This window comes from Cibotium barometz, chromosome 16 (assembly GCF_041138505.1).
Source record: "Cibotium barometz isolate CiBa-2024 chromosome 16, ASM4113850v1, whole genome shotgun sequence".
NCBI classification, from domain to species: Eukaryota; Viridiplantae; Streptophyta; class Polypodiopsida; order Cyatheales; family Cibotiaceae; genus Cibotium; species Cibotium barometz.
The window spans coordinates 3,900,709-3,914,524 of NC_141061.1; the positions used below are offsets into that span (position 1 = coordinate 3,900,709).

Below are 13,816 nucleotides of genomic sequence, written 5' to 3' on the forward strand. Positions count from 1 at the left end.
GGTGCTAGGAGCCAAAGGACAAACGCAAGAAGAAGTTCGCGAGTCAGGTGTCCATTGAGCATTTTTTGCAATGAAGCCCTAACTATCATGCGTATAATGCTTTGAAAGATGGTATTTTCCAAATATTTGACAACTTTCCCATAGAAAAATCTGAACAGTAAAATGGTCAAAATTGAAGGTTTGTATTCTAAAATCTCTATTTTTGAAGGTGGGATTACCCTAAACCTAGGATTTTGTATTTTTAACTTTAGGAAAAGTAACTTTCAACAGTTGAAGGTGGGATTACTCTAGACCTCGATTTTTTAAAGTTATGCTTGCCCATTAAGAAAAAAAGCTTGTTTGTGTGTGTGTGTGTGTGTGTGTGTGTGTGTGTGTGTGTGTGTGTGTGTGTGTGTGTGTGTGTGTGTGAGTGAGTGAGTGAGTGTGAGTGAGAGAGAGAGAGAGAGAGAAAATTGATCGTGCCTTCATAACATAAGGCTAAAAATTACAACGTCCATTGGCATTTACATCACAACTACGGGTTCAATTTTGAAGTAGGTTATAATGGGTTTTTTCCTAACCTTGGTATTACCTCATTAAATAGCTTAAAACCTACTGCTACCCCCCCCCCCCCCTCTCTCTCTCTCTCTCTCTCTCTCTCTCTCTCTCTCTCTCTCTCTCTCTCTCTCTCTCTCTCTCTCTCTCTCTCTCCCCCTACTTGTAAGCCAGAACCTTTTAATCTCTTTCTAGGTCCCCGCACTAAATTAGGTTTTAAAAAGATAACCTTAAAAGTGCCTCGAAGAGACAAATTTAGTTACATTTGGCCTTACTGAATAATGCACACGCTAATGCATCACCACTTTTAAAGTCTCCAACCATCTCAGAATCCCAAAAGAAAAAGGAAAAAATGATTTATTTTTGTAACTTTATACTAAATAATCAATGGTTGGATGCGTGAAAACAGTTGATTGAGGTATCTTTTTGACTAAAAGACCTAATCACCACTATAGTCCTTGCCCTAAAGGCAGGACTAAAAAACAATACACAAAAGTATTTATATATTCATATATATATATATATATATATATATCACCGCCAACTTGAGCGCTATAGCCTCTCCAAGCTACTTAGCACCATCTCTGGACTGTCAAGATCAGTGTGGCCCTAGTACTGCTCACCGCTCGAGCCCAAGATGGTGCTCCTGCAAACCCTCATTAAGCAAGCTCTGCACCCTACAATGTCTTCATGGGTGATGTGAATATCATGCACGTGGCCTCTCAAGGTGACCCAAATTTTTCTAGGATTAATCTCTTCTAGCAGGTGTTTCCATCACACAGAGGCAGAGATAGAAGAGGAGTTTCCCACGAGCTTTCAAGGAGGATTTTTTTACTCACATCGCCGGGCTTGGTCTTGCAGATTCACTGATTCATCGTGTTGATTTTTCTTCTATAGCAAGGAACATCTGGAATAATCTTCAAGGCATCTTTGGTAATAGAATTACTAGTTCCAAGGTATATTTGAAGCTGAAATTTTATGACTTAAAGATGGAAAATGATGATGAATTGAGTAGTCAAGTTTTACTCTCCCATCCAAAAGAATTGGCCCAATGAGGTGCAATCCTAAACTTTCCAAGAAGCTGCATAGGAAGGGAATGTCTACTTGGGCTAATCTCTCGGACATGAACAACGAGAGCTTAAGTAGTGTTAAAGAGGGCTAATTATGTCTAGATATAGAGATGCACAACTATTGGTGGTTTAGTACTATGGTGTAAATTTTAAGCCCGTTTTTTCTCATTCGTTAGGAGACCCAAATAATATAACTATTCGTCATCATCATCAAGGAGATCTAATTTTTTGCTCCTATAAAGGGGCCTCCTTCGTTACCCTTAATGATCAAACACCTATTCACCATCATCAACACTGGGATCATTATATGCAAACAATGAGTAGTTAAAAGTATATTCGTTGAAAGAAAGAAAATAGGAAGGCAACCCTTTATTCATCCTTGAAAGAAACTAGCAAGGCAAACACTGCCTATCTTCCCTTAAATATTCTCAGAAAGAAACTAGGCCTTCCCTTTATTGATTCACTTAGGGGGGAAGTCCATGGTCCAGGATTCTCTAATCTTCCCGGAGGCCATCACGACCTGCACGATTAAGGTGATGGCGTTTCCATAAAGAAAGCCAATGACGTTAGCCTTATCGTCGGCGTAGTCCGACCAGACAGGGCGATTCCCTCCCACGAAGAGAATGTTGGCCCGGTCGAGCGCGACTCCTTGGAATCCATTGAATGCGGCGTTGGTGCGCAGGTAGTTACACAGTTTGGCGCGAGTGGAAATCTCTGGGATCGTGTCATCCGGTTCTACGTGACCCACATGTAAGCGGCGGTTGGTGCTATCCCATCCAAACGCCATGGTGCAACCTACACGCAGCAGCGAATTCAGTTAGTCCAGAAATGCATGGATTTCCGCAGCTAGTATAACTTACGTACCTGTTAACTGCTCGGTGCAAATAACTCGAAGACCATTCGTCGCAAGACTGATCGTCGCGAAGGATCCTGTCGGGAAGTAGCCTGCGGTGACGACCGACTTACCAGGGGTTACGGGGATGAGGAAGGCGCGGGGGTTAGCATACGTGGAGCCGTAGGAGGTGCTTTGGAAGCGGAGCAGTCCTTCGTAGTCGACGGCGTAGTAGTCGGCCTCTTTAGCAGTGGTGACGTCTAGTCTGGAGACGAGGACACGGAAGACATTCCGGAGAAGGTAGGTGTAATCCGGGGGGACTCCTTTGATCAATGACTGGACGGCGCCTTGAGCCGCAGTGGAGGTCATCCTGGCAGCCTGTTACAGGAATGGGGCTGCTGAAATTGCAGGTGGTTACGAAAGCCGGGTCTGTGGCGTTTTAAAGGCCGTCATGGATGATGCGCCACAGCGAAATTCACTCAGCTTTCTCTTTTTTTTTTTTTGCGCCTTTGTCCGATTCTAGCGCTGCAAGCATGAAGCCTGAAGGGGACATCGTTGCTATCTACATTCTAAAGCAAACAGAACACATGTGAGCAATGATAGCACGTCGTGGATGATGCGCCACAGCGAAATTCACTCAGCTTTCTCTTTTTTTTTTTTTTTTTTTGCGCCTTTGTCCGATTCTAGCTCTGCAAGCATGAAGCAACATCGTTGCTATCAAAGCAAACAGAACACACGGCACCAGGCCTTAAATTTGAAGCCTAGCCCAAGGTTTCATGTGTGTTTAATTTTGAAAACTTGGCTTAAATTTGAAGCCTAGCCTAAGGTTTCATGTGTGTGTAATTTTGAAAACTTGGCTTAAATTGTGGACGTCAATTTGCAACTTTCAATGTTTTCTTTTTCAGGCGTCATTGTCCAAATTGCAACGTCTCCAAAAAAAATCCTAATTTTTTTCAAGCTTTGTTTTCTAGATTTCAAAATACCTCAAACCTATCCAAAATTAATTCAATCTTGTCTTACAAATTTTAAAACATCTCAATTGTATCCAACTGTCCATTTGGAAGTCAATTTGGAACTCTACATTATTTTCAAGGCTCGTAAGACTTTTTTCAAACTTTACATTTTTTTCAAGCTTAGCTATCTAAATTTCACCAATCCTATCTAAATTTCAATCAAGCTTTTTGCCCAAATTTCAAAACATCTCAATCATGTCCAAAATGCACCTTAGAAGTCATGTTACAACTCTTCAAACTTAATTCAACAATGCCCAAATTTCAAAATGTCTCAATCCTGTACAAATTTATTCAAGCTTGTTGTTTAAATTTGAAAACATCTCAGTCCTATCCAAAATGCATCCTAAATGTTTGCCCACTTAGATGTTGGCCCTGGTAAGTATATGACCTTACGTTGTTCTATCTTAAATTAGTCTATATTTACGGTCTACACACTACCTAGTACCTTATATCATTTTTACAAGTAAGAAATGTGACTATTAACTTGTGACTTAAATGTATCGACATGTAAAGTACATTGTCATGTACTATAGACATACATCCATGGCCAAACACACACGATACATATATAAACCTCAAGACATATATATACCTCTAGGGTCCTTACCTGATGAAACCCTACACCTCAACCTTGGGCTTCATTTTGACACTTTATTATTTTTGAAAGGTGTCACTTTTGCAACCTTTTCTTTATTTATAAGCGTCAAATGAAGCCTAAAATGCTTGTGAAGCCCAGAATAGGCTTCAAATTTAAGGCCTGCGTGGCACGCCCCATGCACCACATACAACTTGTGTCAAGAAGCAGTGTCTACTTTTGTTAAAGGACATTAAACGCCCCACGCGTTAAAGTTCTTCAATTATGATCTAGAATTTTTTTTTTCAAACCCAACATTTCTAGTAAAATTTAACCCTGAACCATAAGGGTGCACTAGAAATCTATTCGGTTTTTAAGCTTTTTTAGCCGGTAAATTTACATGTAACGGGACCCCTTAGGCATTGCCCTTCTTCAACAAACTTCATGTAGTAGATGAGTGTGATGGTGGCGTGCCATACACGCCACCCCAAACTCATATATTGCCTTTACTTGTAAGGTCTCTAAAAAACATTCTTTTCCATAGACATTACGGTTTGAAGCCCATGCCTTGCATTTTCTTTCAAGCCCCACCCCCCCCCCCAAATACCCCACTATCCTTCAATTATGAAGACCCAATTTTGAAGGACACTTTCAAATGGGGGCCTATGCCTTGCAGTTTCTTTCAAGCACCCCCCCCATACCGCACTATCCTTCAATTATGAAGACCCAAGGATCCATTATTTTATAAATGGCAATTGAGAACTATTTTACAAACATCACGTCACATTTAAGATTAATTGAACATTTGGGCCTAAATGCACATTTTATCCGAAGCTTGCTAAGGCCATAACTTAGTTTAGAAAACTCTGACTTGACCCAAACTGAAACCTAGAGTTAAGTCTGGACATGCTCTATCCAATGTGCACATGAGTGATTAGGGTAAACAGAAAACTAGTAAAGCACTTATGATTTCATGGTTTCAAAAATTACGAATAGCATGGCCCGTCTACGATGGGTTAGTCCGCCGAGTCTCAAAGTGGGATCTCAAAGTTTGAAGTCACTCTATCTTTGACTAAATATCCTTTTAAAGGTGATTTGAACAACACTACTGCGAAACTGATCCCTCTATCTCATGCATATGGCCCCTCATGAATGCACAACGCATTGGGCAAGGCATTTTGGATGGGAGAGGTTGCAAGGAGGATGTGTCACATGCCATTATCCTCACAAATATAGATTTAAAGATGGCATACATTTAAAGCCTCGGAAACCATCCATGAGAGAGAATGGAAAAAACACAAATTCATTACTCATTTCTCACTTCGGTGTTGGATGGGGATGAAACTTGGTACGCCTCTTTCTAGAGAACCTGTCACGTCATTCAGTTGGTGAATTAGAATTTAGTCTGGGAGAACATCTCACTTCTACCACCTTTAGAAGCTTACCCTTGGGAATTTAGGATGGGATTCTGCATGGATTGGCTTTCATCCAATAATGCCAACATCAATTGCAGAAAGGGTAGTGTAACTTTCTCAGACAAATTCGGAAATGAAGCCTTAGTCCAAGGGAAAAATGGGAAGTCCAAAAACTATCTGGTGAAAGCCAGTAATCTGTTAAGAGGACTAAAGAAGGGTTTACAAATTTACGTTGTAAAGCTCAATAAGATTGAGGATCCTAAGCCAAATTGTGATCCTGAATGGCTTCACGAATTTATGGACATAACCTCCCCAAAGAGAAGTAGATCGCGACAAAGAGATTTTCCCAGGGAGTGCACCAGTTTCAAAGCGTCCCTGTAAAATGACTCTTCCTGAAGCAATTGAGCTGCTGAAGGAACAATTACGTTAGCTTCTTGAACAAGGGTTCATCAAGCCGAGTAATTCACCTTGGGGAACACCAGTGTTATTTCAGAAAAAGAAGGATGGAACCCTTCGTCTATGCATAGATTATCGTGGGCTAAACCAAGTCACAGTGAAAAATAAGTACCCTATTCCTCGCATCGACGAACTTCTTAGCCAACCATATGGGGCTAAAGTCTTCTCAAAGCTAGATCTCAGATCTAGTTACTATCAAATCAGGATTAAAGAGTCGGATATCCCAAAAATTACGTTCAATACTCGATACGAGCATTATGAATTCAGAGTGATGTCATTTGGCTTGACAAATGCTCCAGCTAGTTTTAATCAGCTTATGCAGGACATTTTCAGACCTTATCTGGATGATGTTGTCCTTGTATTTTTCGATGATATCCTTGTGTACTCCAAATCAATTGAGGAACATGAAGGACATGTACGCAAAGTGTTAGATATTTTACGGCAACACAAGCTTTATGCAAAGAAGAGCAAGTGTACGTTTTTCACACGTTAAATTGAGTACTTAGGATTTATAGTAGCTCAGGATGGCATAACTGTAGATCCTACTAAAGTTAAGGATCTATTAGAATGGCCAGTACACAATTCAGTGAAAGAAATACGTGGTTTCCTAGGGATACAGGATGGTACCGAATCTTTATAAGAGATTATACATCAATAGCCGCACCCTTGACTAATATCTTAAAGAAGGAATGAAAGATTACTTGGTTACCAAGTCATCAGGAAAGTTTTGATCATCTTAGAGCTATCGTTTCTTCAAAACCAGTTTTGAGGCTGTGAGATTTTTCTAAGCCTTTTGAAGTTGTCATGGATGCTAGCAAACTTGAACTAGGTGGAGTACTAACACAAGAAGAAAGGCATGTAGCCTACACTTCTCACAAACTCGGGTCATACGAACTTAATTATGCCACTCATGATCTTGAGTTATTGGCAGTAATTCATGTGCTGAAATTGTCGAGACAATATCTCTTAGGTCACAAATTTCAACTTGTGACTAACCACAAGAGTCTAAAGTGGATCTTCACTCAGGATAATTTGAATATGCATCAGAGAAGACGGATTGAGGTATTGCAGGAATTTGAGTTTGATATTATGTATCGGCCAAGTAAGCAGAATGTAGTTGTAGATGCACTTAGCCGTAAATCTTTCTTTTGTGCAATCTCTATGCCAAATAACCCTATCTTAACCAGAGTGAAGGAGTTGGGAACGCTAGATCCAGAATATCATAGGATTTCCAAACTTTTCCAAGATGGAGATGCAACGACGATAGAGCAAGGATACATGCTGGATGACGGATGTCTTTACTTCAGGCATAGGTTATGCATTCCGATGAATAATGACTTGAAGAAGGACATTTTTCAAGCGGCTCATGATAGTCCAACTGCAGGCCATCCTAGCTATGCAAAAACTCTAAATGCCTTAAGATGAAGCTATCATTGGAAGAGATTTAAAGGAGACGTTCTTCGCTACATCAAGAGCTTCCTAGAGTGTCAAAGGATCAAAGCTGAAAGAGTCAAGATGCCTGGTAAACTTCAACCCTTAGATATTCCTCAGATGAAGTGGAATTGCATTAGCATGGATTTTGTTACAGGACTTTCTACTGTCCAAGGAGGCTATGATTCTATAATGGTCGTAGTTGATCTTCTTACAAAAGTTGCACATGTTATTCCAGTTAAGACGACTTTCAAATCGTCTGACATAGCTCGCCTTTTTATCAAAGAAATTTTTCAGGCTACATGGTTTACCTAAGCGGAATGTTAGTGATCGTGATGCTAAGTTCACCTCCAAGTTTTGGAGCTCTCTTGAGACTCAATTATGCTTCAGTACTGCCTAGATCATCCTCAAACCAATGGGCAAATTGAAAGGGTAAACAAGGTAATAGAAGATATTCTAAGAGCTTACTGTAGTAGCAGGGAGAATCGTAGCTGGATTCAATATCTACCCTTGGTTGAATATGCTTATGATGCATCCTATCATCAAAGCATAGACATGACTCCATTTAAAGCATAGACATGACTCCATTTAAAGCCTTGTATGGCCAAGAATGTCTATCACCCTTGAATTTTTCTGAGCCTACTATTCAGGTAGAAGCTGCAAAGGAAATGTTGGCAGAAATGGACGACCAACTCCAAAATATCCGTAAGGATATCAAAGCGGCTCAAGATCGTCAAAAGCAGTTTGCAGATACAATGAGGTCAGAATGTACATTCAAAGAAGGAGATATGATGTTCTTAAGAGTACGACCCAAGAAGAGTTCATTATCTTTTGGGCGGTACAAGAAGCTTAGTCCGAGGTATTGTGGACCTTATGAAGTCATCAAATGCCTTAGTAAGCAAGCATACAAATTACGCTTGCCAGAACATCTTAAGGTACATGATGTATTTCATGTCAGTCTTTTGAAGCCATATTTCAGTAGGCCAGAACAAGTATTGCGGGATGATCAAGTCGTCATGCCATCCCAAGGAATATTGGAACCTCAAGCAGATAGAATCTTGGATTCTCGAGAAAAGAGCCTACGAACCAAAGAGTATCTTGTCCTGGAAGGATTATCCTGAAGAAGATGCAACGTGGGAAGATAAAGCTAAGTTACAACGTTATCCTTATCTATTTTCAAGATGAGGACATCTTGAGTTTTTAAAGGGGGGTTGAATGTAATGTCTCCATTACCGAACCCTTTGTAAATAAATACCAATCAAGCTAAATAAGATCTTTAGAAATCATCCCTATTGAATTCTGAGCCCCAGTGCAAGTTGTGTGCACATTTGAGTGTTTATTAATTAATTAGATACATTCAGCTCAAGTAATTAAATTGAATGGTTAAATTAAGCTTATTAATTAATCTAGAAAAATCAAGAAGGTACTCGAAGGTTCCAGATGATTCTGGAAGGTTCTAGACTGGAAGGGAAGAGAAGGGAAGAGAAGAGAAGAGAAGGGGAGAGTTCTGTTAGAAATAGTAACTTCCTTAGCTCAACTTATAGCAAAATTAGCAAGTTTGAGTTTACCAAATTGAGAAAGGGGGTTGCCTAGCTTAGGAGGTGGGTTAAGTGAGTGATTAGCAGCATAATTAAGGCCTTAATCTCAGCTTAAAAATTCACCTCCAAAACTGCTAAATGGAGCTGGCCTGACATGCTAAAAAAGAAACTCAAGCTTGCCCAGTCAGCCTGCTTAGTCATCAGCTCCCAGGAATCCTCTAAATAGGCCCTTAGCTCACAATTCTCTTCATAACTTGAACTCAACCTCAAGTTTGAAGGAAGGCCACATGCTTCATAAAAGTATTTAGATACTTTCCAGTTGGGAGGATACATAGCGTGGTAATCCACTAATCTTAATTTTTTCTCTTAATCATCTGATCTATTCCAAAAATAGTATTATTCTTGCTTATTTTTACTAAGATCCCATGATCTTAATAAACTATATGGGATTACTCTGTCTTATTTGTAATCCCTAGATTTCACTTATATATTATTTTTTAATCAATTAAACATGAAAAATCTTAATCTGCATGGGATTTCATAATGATTAAGGATTCATTTTTTCTAACATGATAGGAAAATATATTAAGGAATAAGACACATCATGGTCAAGTTTAATTTCTAAAATTGATTATAAATTTATTTACTAATAGCAACATAATGTTATTTTTTAATTAAAAAGTTAGCAGTAATTACATAATTAAGTAATTATCTTATGTAATTACATAAATCAAAGTACCATAACCTAAGGTATGCATGGTAATGTTCTCACTGAGAATTAGAATTATTTAGAAAAATTGTTTTATTAATGCTAATTTTAATTATTAATTGTATCAAAAATTAGCTAATTATCTCGAAAGTTTCCAAGATAATTTTGGCATGTCCTAAACATCCTATAGTATATGTGGTAATTATCTCATAGCTTAATATTCATTATGAAAAATATTATGGCTAATTTACGATAACTTTTCTTAAATTTATTGAAAATTTTCAACTAATATTAGTAGTAATTAAGGGATTTTAAGGAAAAATCATAGAAAGTCATGATAAATAAGGGAGGATTTCACAAAAAAAATTCACAAAATTTATTACTATTTACTATGTAATTTTTACCTTTTTATCGTTCGACACAAAGGTGGCTCCTAAACGCCGCCATGATCTTGCAACGTCGCCATGATCTTGCGTCTACATCGACGCAAGATGCACGAATACCCTTATCTCCTACGAACGAAGCAGAAGCGATTCCTGCTGTGATTGCAATAAGAGATCTAAACTTTTTTCGCTAATTTTTACTTAAGATAATTTCTAAATTACGAATAGTAGTAATTAGAGAAAAGCAATTAGATAGGAGGAAAAAAGTGTGTTGATAGGAGACTAAGGTTGAATTATTTAACACTCCTAAGGAGGTTGAATTATTTAACACTCCTAAGGAGGAAATTGCGTTCCCACTAGGAATTATAAGGCTGTTCGTTTTTGCTGCGAGATAGAGTTAGGACTCTTTTGTACGGTAGCCTTTCTGCATCCGCAAGGGTTTGGAAGGTAACCGTGCAAAACTGTGAGTCTTGGTCGACTATCGAACGTTACATAAAGTCAAGTGACTCCGGGTACGTTACAAGAAGTATCTCGAAGAGACATGACTTCTTGAACTTCCTTGGGTGCCTTTGTACATCGTTTTCCTGTAAGGGTGAGAGAATTTACCGGTAATCTGTTCGACACATCCAAAACCATCCCAAAGTGGCATCTTCGACTATCTTCGACTGTCTCACCCAGGTTAGCAACATGAAATGTACAATACATAGGATGCAATTGTATTTTGACTTTTAGAATTATAGATCCTAAGCAGTTTTTGTCTCCTGATCCCGGAGGACTTAGAGTGGGTTTACCTAACGCTTCCCAAACGTCATATGACAATAAGCTCTGATGCTTTTCAGGATCTACGTTTGCAGACACAAACACAGTTATCTTCTTAGACACTAGAGTTATCTTTATGTAGGAATATTTGTTAGATTGATCCACTCTTTCTGCTATGACCTTGCTGATTTGTGGCATTAGCTCTTGTGGTTTTGGTGTTTGGCAAAGCAACGGACAACCCTCAAAAGGATTCTCTTTACCACCCTCGTCACACATTCAATTCAATGGTAATAATGGACCGGATGTGCTTATGGGTCGATGATTGGTCACATAATCCATGATCTGACTGGTGCCTTAATGCTCTTTCGTGAAAGTACAGTCCTTGAATTTAGTGCATCTGCTAGATCAACCAGAATCCATGATCTGTCAGATACTTGGCAACGTGTTCCCACAATTCTGGTTTGACGTTCAAAAGTTCAGTCAATGGAAGTGTGCAAGTTACAGGAGCAAACATCAGCGCATGCAGATTTGCCGTGCCACACTCTTTTCGTGGAGCACTCCAAACTGAAGGCACTTTCATAACTACAGAATTTGGCTCATATTCTCCGATATAGGAGGGAATCGTTCTCAGAGTCTGTTTACTAGGAAACGAATCCTCAGAACATTGTTCCTCACGTATTGGTCTAGCTTCACCTTCAAAGGGCTGACATGCAGTGAAGTCTACTATGGAGAAGGGTGGCGATTCAGTAGAAGAAGCTTCTTCTTGAGCTTTCTGTTGCACTGCCTCCCACATCTCTCGAGCTAGCATTTCTTCTATCTCAGGAATTTCATCCGAAGTCTGCGGTTGTCAAATGTCTCTCATTAAGCTCTGGCTCTATGTTCTCTTTCTCTTGCCAAGACTTCTTGCTCACAGAAGGAACCGCTGCTTCACTTCGTTTTCTACGCTTGAGGTAACCTCAGGAATTGTCTCAAGTGATGATTTGAGAGGAGTCGGTCCTCGCAAGATTGTTTTTGGTGGTCCCTCCAACGTTGCTTGGGTTTCCCGAATCATCTGCTGACAAACAGCTAGATTTATCTTATCCTCACGTGGATTGTGATACTCCTGCAATTTCTTTGGGATCTCTGTCAAAGCTGTAATGCTACTGTCGCCTTTAGAATGGCATCAAATGGCTCTTTCATCTTTTCCACTAAGACCAGTCCACCTGCACTCACTTTTGAGACAGTTATGTCATCGAGCATCTCAGGGCTAGGTTGGGCCTTTCTTTCAGGTTCCAATTTGTCAGCAATTCTATCTAAAGAAGGCTTAGAGCTTTTTGCAGATTTCTTGCTGCTTGATTTTCGGCTCCTAGGTCTACGTCTCCTTTTGCGAATAGCTTTCTCCTCAACCTCACCCTCGTTTGGCTTCGAGCTTGCTCCCATTTCATCCATTTGCATTTCAGCGTTTCTCATTTGGGCTCTAGTTACAACTCTCAATGGAACTGCCTGAGACTCTATTTCCGTCTCTGATGTCTGAGGTGAGGGTATCACTTCAACAAAATTTAACATGGTTTTCCCTCTCACATTATCACTCTCTCTCGGTTGTGCTGGGCAATCTTTCATGAGGTGAGTGATATGGCAATCCTTGCAATAACCTGGTATTGAAGGAAATTGAACGCTCACAGGCTGCCTGGCTTGGTCCAGCTGGTGGTGGTTTCTCGTTGGGACAATATCTTGCATAGTGATCGCCACCACACTTGAAATATCGTTTCGGTTGTTGTGCTTGGTAAACCCTCTATTGAGATGATTGTTGCTCATGATAAGCACTCGGTTGGAGTTGTTGTTGTTGTGCTTGGTTCACTAAATACAGCAGCTGACGACTCGTATAGACAGGTGCCTCAGTTTGCATGACAGGTGCTTCCAAAGTAAGATCAATTCGCGGATGCTTCTCCTCATAGAAATATGGTTGAGTACCCACTAATTGGATTCCCCGTTCAGCATCTTCTGCTCCCACCATACCTAAAAGATATGGTGCCTGGTTCAGGGGGTTGTGCTCCTAACACAGACCTAGCTTGTTCTTGGCTACCTGTTTGCATAGGAACTAATGCTCCCCCTACATTTCCACTCTGTGGTCTGAACTGTTGTGGGTTTTCATACACTTGTTCTTGTTGCATGCATGCTAGACGGTTACAATCTTTGGTCATATGTGTATAATTCCATCTACAGACATGACAACACATTGCTGGAGGAGGACTTCTAGAAGGGTACACATTACACTGTCTGTCTTATGGTCTCCCCCACACTTTCCACATCGGTATGGCCCTTGGGGCACTTGTTGAGCATTCATAGGTATAGCTGGAGGACGATACAATTGTCCATCCTTTTCAGCACTAGCTCAGCAACTTCATCAGGATTCACTCCTCCGGCTGAAGCTGCACTTGAATCCGAGATTTTTTGAGGTACTCAGAGCTACTAGAAGAGGGTCCAACTTAGCCATACCATGCCAATGGACTGGGCACATAAGAAAATGTCAAGAAAGAAAGTCAAACTCGAGGAACGTGAGAGGTGTCTTAGATGCTCTCGCCATGTCAAGGTTTATAATAGTATATGGACATATGGACAACATTTCAAGATCCATGAGATTGATAAGTCATGGGTCACCTAGGGCACTCTCCCTCTATATTTTTTTCCAACTTTTCTCTCTCTCTCTCTCTCTCTCTCTCTCTCCTCTCTTATTTTCTCTCTTTTTCTCTAACCCCTCTCTCTCTCGCTCTCTCTCTCTCTCTCTCTCTTTTTCTCTCTTCTCTCCCGTGGAAGTACCACGTGGCAGCCATGAGGTCCACGTGGCATACCTGCCATGTGGACCTTGTGGCCACCACATGGCAGTGCCATGTGGCAATGCCGTACTACGGCATTGCCATGTGGCACTGCCACAAAGCAATAAGCATGCCATGCATGCCAAGTGGTATTGCTGCCCCGCGGCAATACCACTTGGCATGACACGTGGCAGGTGGGTGCCACGTGGCCAGCATTACCAAGTGGCACCTGCCACGTGGTATGGGGACAATACCACTTGGCATGCGCCACCAGAAATAGTATGTTATGCATACTATTTGTGGTGGCTAA

General features: G+C 40.4%; 2 protein-coding genes across 2 annotated transcripts; one reads left to right on the forward strand and one right to left on the reverse strand.

Moving 5' to 3' along the window:
- Positions 1-1,949: 1,949 nt before the first annotated feature.
- On the reverse strand, positions 1,950-2,861 carry LOC147630276 (uncharacterized). The gene is made up of 2 exons (XM_086810118.1): positions 2,469-2,861; positions 1,950-2,399 (listed from the first exon to the last, which is right to left on the reverse strand). Exons 1-2 carry the CDS (start codon positions 2,803-2,805, stop codon positions 2,065-2,067), a joined length of 672 nt encoding a protein of 223 aa, XP_086666244.1. The 5' UTR covers positions 2,806-2,861; the 3' UTR covers positions 1,950-2,064.
- Positions 2,862-7,903: 5,042 nt separating this feature from the next.
- LOC147630277 (uncharacterized) lies at positions 7,904-8,446 on the forward strand. Its single transcript, XM_086810068.1, has one exon. The coding sequence runs from the start codon at positions 7,904-7,906 to the stop codon at positions 8,444-8,446; it is 543 nt and encodes a 180-aa protein (XP_086666194.1).
- Positions 8,447-13,816: the final 5,370 nt, after the last annotated feature.